This window comes from Corylus avellana, chromosome 6, assembly GCF_965113065.1.
Source record: "Corylus avellana chromosome 6, dhCorAvel1.hap1.2, whole genome shotgun sequence".
Lineage (NCBI taxonomy): Eukaryota > Viridiplantae > Streptophyta > Magnoliopsida > Fagales > Betulaceae > Corylus > Corylus avellana.
Genome location: NC_142495.1, coordinates 18,776,087 through 18,787,255, shown reverse-complemented (window position 1 = coordinate 18,787,255; position 11,169 = coordinate 18,776,087). Strand labels below are relative to the sequence as shown.

The window sequence follows — 11,169 nt, the reverse complement described above, 5'->3', positions numbered from 1 at the left end:
TTGCTCCAATTCAAAAAGTGGCACAAATCGAGGTATGTGCTATATGTTCCCAGTCCAACCATACCACTAAGACTTGTCGTATGTCTTCTAATGCAAATCAAGAGCAAGTGAACTATGTAGGGCAGAACAATTACCCTGCAAAGAACAATCCATGCTCCAACACTTACAATGCAGGGTGGCGTAACCACCCCAATTTTTCTTGCGGTAACAATCAGAATGTTCTAAATCCTCAAGGACAGCAAAGAAATTTCTAGTAGGGAAATAACTACCAGGCTCCACCACAAGCTGCCCAATCAAATCCTGAGTCAAAGAAGAATGACATTGAAGGTACAATGTTCCAATTCTTGACTACACAACAGCAGACAAACACCCTCACCACTCATGCCATTCAAAGATTGGAGGCCACTACAAGTCAAGCTATTCAGAGACTGGAGGCACAAGTAGGGCAATTAGCTAAGGACCTGAGTGAGAGGAAGAGAGAGAGTTCCCATCTTAGACCATACAAAACCCAAGAGGTCAAGAGGAGCTCAAGTCCGTGACTATCTTTAAGAGAGGATAAGCCACATACAATAATGGGGGACTACATCAAGAAAAGGAGAACGATCTGGCTGAAGACGTTAAACTTAACGCTTTATGGGGAGGCAATCCTATATCATATCCTTTTTACTTTTATGTTCTTTGTTTTATTTTATTTTTGTTGTTTTCTTTTTGTTTTCCTTTGTTATTTTATCGTTTTGTTTTTCAGAGACAAGGGTGCTTGCGTTCAAGTTTGGGGGTATGCTATGAGCCATACCTGTTCCAGCTAGTTTTCCCATCTCCCAGGTAAGATCTTTTCATGTTGTCTACACATTGAGGACAATGTATTATTTAAGTTTTGGGGTATGGGAGACACTTACACACACTTTATCCACTTACACACACTTTGTCCCTATTTTTTTGAAAAATTTGCACGTTCGTGTTTGTCTTGAAATTTTTGTTGTTCTGAAAAATTGTGATTTGATTTTCGTTAGTGAGCTTAAAATTTTGAACTCATGATCTGATGATAGAGTTTCTAAGTTTGATTACTTACTTTAGGCATTTGAGAATTCACCTATTTGATCTGATTTGGCACAAGCACATTAGCACATAATTTATGGGGTATGACATGTGAGCCTGATGTGTGTGTTTCTACGTCTTGGGTGAAACTAGATGATTTATTGGATTATACTTTGGCATGAGTTGAAAAAAAAAATGTTGTTGATCAATTTTAAGCTTTTTACTAAGTAACTGGACCTCTTGCCTCATTAAGCAATGAGTGTTCACGTCAAAATGTGAAAATTTTGATTTGATTAATGTCATGGATAGTTTAGTTTTGTGGCCTTTTTTACACGAGTTAGTAAGTCCTTAGGGGTGTCTTTACACCTAATGTCCTAAAACCATATGGTTTTGGAGTTATTGGCTTAACACTCGTTAAATTGGTCAATTAGAAAGTTTAAGGGAACCAAACATTGCACACAACCTAACCAAAAAGAAGAAAAAGAAAGTTACGCCATAGTTATTCATTTTGATGGGGATTCTAGTGAACTTTGAGATATTGAGACATTGCACATTGGAAATAATTGGAAGCTTCATATTTATGTGCTAGTTCACCTTACACTGTTTTGAACTTGTGATGCATCTGCCTGTCTTTTGTAAGTGGATAGACTTTGAAATTCCAATTTATTGTGAAGATTAAGTTTTTCTTTTTAAGCTTGCTAATGAATGAAAATCACGGTTTTAAGTGATACTTGAGTTTTGGGAACAACATGAACTTTGCATAATGTTTGTGGGTAACATTTCTGTTAAACCCTCGCAAAATTTCACTCGTCCTACTAGGGATGCTTAAGGGTTTAAAAGGCATGTTGCATATGCTAAATGCAATCGTGTTTCCTACGACAGTGGAGATATAGTGTTTTTGTTTTCGTTTCTGTTTATTTTTAGTTTCTTATTGCTAAGGGACTAGCAATATGTAAGTTTGGTGGTGTGATAAGAGCTAAAATAGTTACATTTTAGCCCCATAATTTACATTTGTTAATCTCTTAGTTTTGTTATTTTGTGTTGTTTTACTTCCTTTTTGTGTGTCTTTTTTTAGGTTTTTGAAGAAAATGAAGCATTTTTGGAAAAGCTACAAGCTTCAATGGCACTTTGGGAAAAAGCTGCAAAAAGCAAGGATTGAGCGCTTCACTTAGGCTCGAACGCAGAAGTAGAAAGCTCGAGCGCAATTGCGCTCAAGCTTGGCAGACAAGGAATCAATCGCAGGATGCGATCGAGCGCACTGGGAGTGCCCAAATGGAGCAGAAGCCATTTTTCACTTTAGATTAGGTTTTCAATTCCCTAGCTGAATTAGGAGACTGACCTCCGAGTTTATTAGGTTTTCTAGAGCCTCTAGGGCTTTCCTAAGCTTATAAATAGGCCTCTATGCCTCATAGAAAATACACAATTGCAGATAGGAGAATTTGGAGCTACTTCCATGAGTCGTTTTTCGGTTTCTTCCTTTCCTTTTCTTTTTAGTTTATTTTATTATGTGTAGTTAAATATTTTTGTTAGGGGCTAGATTGAAGCCCTAATTATGTCTTTTTAGGATTTCAATTATGCCTTTGTTACAATCATGGTTCGGTTTATTTAAATTGAGTAGTTCCTATTTATTTGAATTCCCCATATGAATGTGTTTAATTATCATGTGCATATGTGGATCTATTAATTTAGTCAATTTGGATGATAGGTTCCTGGACTTAATAAAGTAACAAAAAAATCTCATCATGGGTTCTTAGGGTAATCAACATGGGGAACTAGGAGTAGATACCATGCCCTAAGCTTCATGTGTTTGTCAATTTTCATAGATTTATGTTTCCTTCAAGAACAATTTAGTAGATACCATGCTAAATCCTTTAGGGAATAAAATAATTAGAATAGATATCATACATAATTCATTGCTTAGGAAAATCAATAGCTTAAGGAGTAGATATCATGCCCTTAGGTTGACGAACATTAAATATATCAACATGATTGGAACATTGGCGTATTTGTATCTTAATTAGTTTAGTTAGTGGTTGATGTCAAATTCCTAACCTTTTCATTATCTTTATCTCTTTCAACATTGCAATTCTATGACAAATTGGCAATTTAATTCAGAAAATCAGTTTTAAACAAAATCAACAATCCTCATGGGAATGATTTCGTATTTGCACCCTATACTATCGTTTTGATCTCTTGCACTTGCGAGTAAAACGTACCAAGTATTTGTCTATTAATTTAGGTATTTGGCACAACAGTGCTTTATAACCTTTTTTTTTCTTTTTTCCTAAGTATAGAAAAAATCTATTAAAACAAAAACAAAAAACAAAGACAAAAACAAAAAATTATATGCAACAACTTTCCTATTACTTCCCTAAACATTAAAAATGCCATAATGCTACCCAATGCATTCAGAAGCACTTTAGCTTCCCTATAGTTTCTTTATCTATTATTTTATCATAAAATATTTCTCTCCTCTCCCTCTCTACTCTTTTCACCTTTTATTAGAAATTGTGTTAAAATTTTGTAAAAAAAATATGAGAGTTGATAGGAAAATTGTACTTTTAAAAAAAATAATATTATAATAAAATAAAATAAGGAAAGCTATTATATAATATGTTTAGAAAAACCAAAAATAGTTTTATTTCCTAAATTAAGAAGAATCAAAAGAAAACCCTAACGCTTTTACAATGCAAAACCACCGAACAAATACTTGACACTCCATTGTAGTGTATTTTGTTTGCTATAGCTGCATATCTTAGCCATTGGCCTCCAATTTTTTTTTTTTTTTTTTTTAGGTCTTGGCTTTTTGTCGTTTAGTCGGGTGGAAATGCTTTATGTACTGCTTTTTGTCGTTTAGTCGGGTAGAAATGCTTTATGTACTTTCGAATGCTTATTTCTGACATAACTATTAAATTTTAAATAAATTAATCTTTATACCTCGCAGCAATTACGATAATTTGTAAGCATTTGAAAATACGTAACATTTCACTTAGTTGGTAAGCAAAACGATTCACACGATTTTCAATACCCCTTTTTAAAGTTCCCATCAAAGACATCCCTGGATAGCAATCATTATCATTCATCACAAACGGTGAATATCCGCAAAATAGCCCACAAAATTATTGACCTGAATTTCATACAACAGACCAGGAGATAATGCAATGCCATCTAATATTTGAGACAAAACGAAAAGAATCCAGAAATTAATAACACTAACATAAAGAACAATGACACTTGAAAGACCCTCTTAAATGCATCTCTGTTCTCTTCCCCTACAAGGGTCGGGGAGGCCATAAACAGTACCATTTCTTTTGAAATCCTCCTAAAAAAATAAAAAAACCGATTCCTGGAGATCCACCCTAATTAACTATAAAATTTGGCAGATCACCCACAGCAGAAAAGGCTTTAGACTCCAAAAAACGTTGACAAACATTCCACAAGCCTCGTGACAGGCTCACCACCGCGTTCGTATCCTAGACTCAAACGGGAAAAGTTCTTATACATGCCAAATTCTGTATTTGAATAAAACATTAAAGGAGGTGAACCACTTCACAGAACTAGGTAGAAGTTGTCGAGGTCTCTGTGTCCATTGGTTCTTCAGAGGCAGGCAGTACCTCACCACTGCCATCTGCTGCTCTCTCATAGGCGTTTGCATTGGCATCTGCATTGGCATCACCACCCTGAGGTTGCTGCTCACCGGCCTCAGGAGGTGGGGTTGGTGGTGCCTCAGGAGTAGCTGGCTTGGCTGGTGCCGGCCTTGGTTTCATCATTATCGGTTTACAGAACCTGTTCACGCATATTATATTGTCAACAGAGTACCATTTGTAAACTAGGGAGAAGAGACATTCAGATTTCTAGGGTTGGATTTGGCAGGTACGAAATTAATAAAACAGTAATGAGCATACATAGACCCATTGAACTGAAGCAACTTGCATGATGCGCCAACATAGAAGAAGAAAAAAAAAAAAAAAAAAAAGGTAGAATGCAAAAGGGAAGACCAAATCCAAGTATAGCAACGCTTGGATGAGAAACAAGCATAAAAAGATGGTTAACAATTTGGATTTAATGACCTCAAGTACCCACCGAAATACTAAGATATGATCAAACTAAAAACCAGAATCAACACGGTGACCAAAAAAGTTTTAGCAATCTTTCAGAATTCTTCAACTACTGAAGCTTAACATCATAATCAGCTATAGAACTTGATTTCTTTCCCAACAGGGTAAATAAGATTAAAATATAAAAAAGTCAGAAAAGTACCCATCAAGTGTGTGAGCCTTCTTTAGTACTTCAACAGATGAGAGAACTGGAGTAGCATATTTAGGCAGCGAGTCCTGCTGCTGCTTTTTCTCTCTTAACCATCCTTCTGCCTCCACGCATTCATTTAGGACCTGCAACATACAATGGGAGGATGATTAGAGAAGCCTTGCACATGTGTGTGAGGGGCGGCATGGTGGACAAAGATCTGACTAGTTATTACCTTCTGTTTCTCAGAGATGTCAATGTGATCCAATCTGGGATCATTCGACACTGCTGCTTCTCTATAGCTATTAAGACAACGCACCAGTTGATCAATTACAGCTCCCCTGTTTACATACTCTTTGTAGCGCTCCTCAATGGGATCACCTTGCTGCAATTTTTCATATCTCCATCAAACTTACGATTCAAACATCAAAATCAGTCATCACTTTTTTCTTTACGTAGCTGTGTATCAGTGTGTGTTCATGCATTTTGTTGAGTGAGAGAGAGGAAGAACAAGAAGTAGCCATTCAGCACAACAAACAACCCTTACCTTCTTGAGCTCCTCGAGCTTGGCAATGTAAACGCCTTTGGTTTCATCCTCACCATCTTCATACAACCAATCTTCTACCTCCTGAAGTATAGAAATAAACACCTCCCTCTCTGAATCAGTGACAAATTCCTGATATTTGTCACTAAGCTGAAGAAACAAACAAAAATAATTAGATAAAGAGGTCCTCAACTAAAAGCCAGATATTAGGGGGTTAAATAAATAAAAAGCACGCTACCTTGTTTCTCATGTCATAGACATAGGCTTCAACAGCATTTTTCCTGTCCTTGGTTTCTTCCATTACTCGATCTTGCAAAGCCATTTCAAACTCCTTCTCTACTGCCTTTTGCAGATCGACTGGAATCATTCCTCCATAAACCAACTCTGCTACAGGGATGTTAGTTTTCTTTACCTTCCTCTTTGGAGCCTCAACCTGCACGCCAAGAACAAACGTCTAATGCATCAAAAATGAGCAAAACATTGATGTTACTATACCATACACTACAGGCACAGATGATATTGGACATGAGGCACTTTGCCATGCTGTATCAAATAATATGTACAATAGGTTCCATTAAAGCTGTGCATATGTACTACGTCCTCGTTGCTTACTTCCAAAGTGAAATTTAGGTTTTATAAGTGATTTTAAGAAATCTCCAAATTAACTAATCCTTTTGAGATATTAGCGCAAATGTAATTAGTTCTTTCCCTGAGTCATTATAAATGGTATCAAAGCCACCTAATAACGCCATGTTGTGCTGGAGCACTGCATTACATGACCCTACCCCGCCCCATACTAAGAAGATGAGAACCCACATTTAGTAGTTTATAAAAAAATCATAAATACTAAGTCTCACATTGCTTGCTTAGTAGGTGAAATTGGATTTTATAAGTGACTTTATAGAATCTCTAAATTGACTAGTTATTTTAGGGTAATAATACAAATGTGACTAGCGCTTTCCATAATGATATATGCTAGACATAATAGGATATCGAACTAGATGCTTCATGTGATGGATAACTCAAGAACACAAAGAAGGAAGAAGCTGAAAATGTGTGCATGCAATGTTTCTTTCCAAGCAGCAGACAATTGGAATTAGTTGAATAAGCTCATTAACGGCTAAAATGGTAACCCTACTGGTGCAATGGATAAAATATACTAGATCCTCTACTCCAAGTATCTGCTTCAGTACCCTCGCTCCAAACTAATACAAAACAAAACTGCAACTAAATTCCTGAATGCTTACAGAACACATTGGGCCATCTTTTAATACATGTGTACAATATATGTATATAGAGTACTCTCCAATATGAACACAGGCTTTCGTATTGTGATCTAACAGCTATTCAACAACTGTACAGCCGTGTCACCATAGCATAATCATCAGTGAAAGAGAACAATCAAAACAATCTGCGTAGCTTTTAAAATGTCATGAATAACAAGCAGATTAAGAATTAACAAAGAGCTCGATTTTCTTTTCTTAGAATAAAAACAAAAAAAAAAACTCAAATAAAATAGCTTAAGAAATAGATATAGAAAGAAACATAAAACAAACACCATAAGCACTTACAAACTCATTCTCGGCATGATTACTGACCTTAACGTCGGTTTCCATCTGCGCAGGCTTGTCTCCCGAGTCTGGAACACCATTTTCAGCCCCAGAACCATCAGCAGTACCCTTCGCATCTTGCATATTTACATCAGCCTCATTGGAGCTTGCTGGAGCAGCATCATTGGGAGCTTCATCAGTATCCATCTTAGCATCTTCTTTTGCTGGCTCTTTTGAGACTGGAACTTCAACTTCTTCTTCTTCCAATAGCTGAAACAAACATCAAAGAAAATTAGTAACGAGTTCAAGGGAAAATTTTCCAATCACACAATTAGAAATCACAAGAAGCTTCGAGAACTTACAGTTGCTGACTCAACAGAGACAATTCCATGCAGGTTCAGGCGGACTTTCACCTTAAGTTTTGCACGCTCAGCTTTTGTAGATTGGAAAGGACCAATCTGCATGTGCAAATCATGTAACAGAATTGGTAACACAAAACAAAATATCCTAAACAATGTGTCCTATATTCCGCCCAACTTATTCGAATGTAAAGTTTTTAGAATGACTATTGTTGCCAAGGTATATTACCGTATATGTACTGATCTTTGCAGGTGCTTGCAATTCGCTGACATCAGCATATTGTACATCCACAGAAAAGGTGCCAGATCTGTAGTATGTCAGAGCCTTCACACTTGGAATTGGATTTCCCTTGGGGAAAACAATAGTAATTTGTTGATTGTCTGCTGCCCCATTCTGATTATCTAGAGCAGCACCTTTCCATGACAAAGCAATTGAGAATGGGAAGCTCTCGTTGACCTTCAAATTAAGAGTATAAACAGTATTACAGATATGCACCAAAATTATAGGATTTTGATTAACATCTACTTTTCGGCTACTACACGACAACAGATTACATGTATTTGGGGCAGTTTTCCTGAAATAAAACATGAGGGAGAACATGTAAAACCTTGAGGCTGTCTATGATCACATATTTGCCCAGAGTGAGTGCTTGCGACATTAATTTCTTATGCAAGAGCCTTTCAAATGGCCAGATTAAGATACAACGAAAACATGGAAAAGTGTAGAGGAAGGGAAAAGGGAATAGTGACAATTAATCCCAGCTCAAGATTTAGCCACCCAAAGTTTCCTCACACATCCAAAATTCTTTTAATGCTCGAGTCACCTAATTCAAATAAACATAGAGTATGATCCTAGAGATATAGCCATCAGCAAATGACAATTACCTGAAACTCTCGTACTTTAAATGTCGGACTAAGAATGGCACATTCCAAAGCACAACCCCTGGCAACACACTCACTCGCATTCATCGTGCGCCTAGGTTCCTTTTTGAAGAACTCCGTCAATATCCTGATTATAGCAGGAACACGAGAGCCAGAACCAACCACCTCAACCATGTGAACATTTTCTATAGTGAGACCGGCTTCTGCAAGAGCCTTCTCCAAAGGTCTCTTGACCCGCTCCAAAATGGGAATGCTGATCTGTTCAAACTCGTCCCGCTTAATGAAGCCTCTGACATCCTTCTCGTCCATTAAGCACTCTATATTCAAAGGTGCCTCAGGATTTGCACTAAGCATCTTCTTCAGCTTCTCACAGCCAGCCCGAAGCCTAAGGCAAGCCCTCGCATTCTGGAAAACATCAATCTTGTACTCTTCTTTGAATTTTGCAGCGAAGTGCTGGAATAGCACTTCATCAAAATCTCTACCACCCAGAGATCGATCAAATGAATGAGCTAATATTTTCAGCTGGCCCTTTTTAAAGCCAGCAATACAAACTTGCATGCTTGCATGTCCAATATCAACAAAAGCAACATTCAACTGATCATTTTCGGGTAAATCTGTCTTATAAATACCATAAGCCAAGGCTGTTGCGGTAGTTTCATGAAGCAAGCGAAGTGGGTGCAAACCCGCAATTGTGGCTGCATCCAAAACAGCCCTCCTTTGAAGATCAGTGAAGTAAACAGGAATCCCAATGCAGCAATCAACAACTGCTGCATTCAAATTCTTTTCTGCTATGCCTTTCAGATTTGACAGCACCATTCCCAAAACTTGGGTCGGTGTAAATGTCCTTACTTCTCCCAGATACCGTGCATGAATCAAAGGATACCCATCAGGCCCTTCAGTCACAGTGAAAGGAAAAGTTTTGAGATCCCTCTGCAATTCGGGATCATTGAACTGCCGACCAATCAACCGCTTTATTTGGGAGATTGCATTTTTTGGGTTCATCATAGTTGAAGCAGCCCCCGCTGTTCCAATAAACCGCTGCTTGTCACCAAAACACACAATGGCGGGGGTCTCACGCTTGGACTCATCGTTGAGCACAACATCAATCCCTCTCTGCCTTGCGACAGCCACAATGCAGCTCTCATTGCCAAGATCAAAACCAACTACGCTCATCTTCGCAAAAAATCAACCGATATACAACTCAAGGTTGGTCTCGCCAGCAAGGTAACGGCAATCTGAACAATAACATAGTAGATCACTTTAATTTCAAGAAATTCACAATACCCAGAAGTCCAAATCAATTTAATAATCAACTACATTCCCAACAGCAAAACTATTGCCCGATTATCTTCAACCAACTAGAACATAATCAACGCAACAGACCACTAAAAATCAATCGTCTAAGAAGCAACATTTCAGCACAAAAAAAAAAAAAAGATTCAGTATATAAGATCATTGACGCCAACTAGCAAACTGACAGTCATGCGGACGCCAGACATAGAGACACGGCAGCCAAAAGGTCAGTCACACTAGCATTCACACAACCAAAAATAACCTAAACAACAGCAAATCAAAAACCTAAATTCAGTACTTCAAAAGAACAAAAGAACAAAAAAAAAAAAAAAAAAACAAATCGAGCCCGGATAAAACACAGAAAAGAAATCAAATGATCCAAGTGAATCCAATCGCTCATTAACACAGCACCCTACTTTAACCCGTTATTAATCAATCCATCAACAACATAGATTCTATCCGCAATTAATAATACAAAAGGCAAAACAAACAAAGAGCTGGGCAAAAGAAGGCAAAAACTTTGAATCCAAACGGAGAAAGTTAGAGTCACACAACCAATTCAACAGCCACCAAACATTCCCTCGCCTAAAAACGACCAAATCTACATAAACAAATCCACAGATCCAAAAGCCTTTCTTTCTCAAGAAAGACCAGAAATCTAGACCTAAGTCTAAATACGATGCTGTGGCCAGCTAGGCTCCGAGACCGTACGTACCTTCAGAGAGATCCAACAGAGAGAGAGAGAGAGAGAGAGAGAAAGAGAGAGAGAGAGCGGGGATTGGGGGGTTTCTGGAACTCTCCACAAGACCGAGAGGCTTTAAACGAGAAAACTGGAGGATGCGAAGAGTTGGAAGGCTTTAATAAGGGGCAGAGGGCTTTTGTGGGGAATTTTCGCGTTTTTTCTTTTTTCTTTTTTCTTTTTTTCTTTTTTTTCTCTTTTCGAATTTTTATTTTTTATAATAATATTTAAATGTTGGTATTCTGTCCTTTTAGAAGAGAGGGCGAGGGAAAGAGGTGGTCCTGGAGGCGTCCAGAGTGCTTCTAGAAACATCTACGCCGTGAGAGGGTTTACGCTCCCCAAGTATTTTGGGCCTCTTTCGTAGGAGGCTTCCTTTGCTTTCAGGCCCGTCTTCATGCGAAAAGTGGTACAAACATTTTTACTTTTTATTTTTGTATTTTTTATTAAATTTTGATCCAATAATAATTTAAAAAGTTATGTCAAAAAATACAAAAATAAGAATCTCTTACCATGTAAGAAGCA

The 11,169-nt window shown here is 37.6% G+C and overlaps 1 protein-coding gene across 1 annotated transcript; it reads right to left on the bottom strand.

Moving 5' to 3' along the window:
• Nucleotides 1–4,222: 4,222 nt before the first annotated feature.
• On the bottom strand, nucleotides 4,223–10,755 carry LOC132186282 (heat shock 70 kDa protein 15). The gene is made up of 10 exons (XM_059600175.2): nucleotides 10,624–10,755; nucleotides 8,619–9,850; nucleotides 7,963–8,190; nucleotides 7,737–7,832; nucleotides 7,423–7,644; nucleotides 6,063–6,257; nucleotides 5,828–5,974; nucleotides 5,516–5,665; nucleotides 5,296–5,426; nucleotides 4,223–4,821 (listed from the first exon to the last, which is right to left on the bottom strand). Exons 2-10 carry the CDS (start codon nucleotides 9,786–9,788, stop codon nucleotides 4,593–4,595), a joined length of 2,568 nt encoding a protein of 855 aa, XP_059456158.2. The 5' UTR covers nucleotides 9,789–9,850; nucleotides 10,624–10,755; the 3' UTR covers nucleotides 4,223–4,592.
• Between the last annotated feature and the right edge of the window lie 414 nt (nucleotides 10,756–11,169).

Bases quoted from the DNA above. Each gene is read 5' to 3' on its own strand.
- LOC132186282 (XM_059600175.2), bottom strand. From the start codon at position 9,788: ATGAGCGTAGTTGGTTTTGATCTTGGCAATGAGAGCTGCATTGTGGCT. The intron at 5,975-6,062 runs GTAGCGTGCTTT...TTGTTTCTTCAG, and splicing joins TCTATGACATGAGAAACAAG to CTTAGTGACAAATATCAGGA. The intron at 5,427-5,515 runs GTAATAACTAGT...TGTATGTTGCAG, and splicing joins ACATCTCTGAGAAACAGAAG to GTCCTAAATGAATGCGTGGA.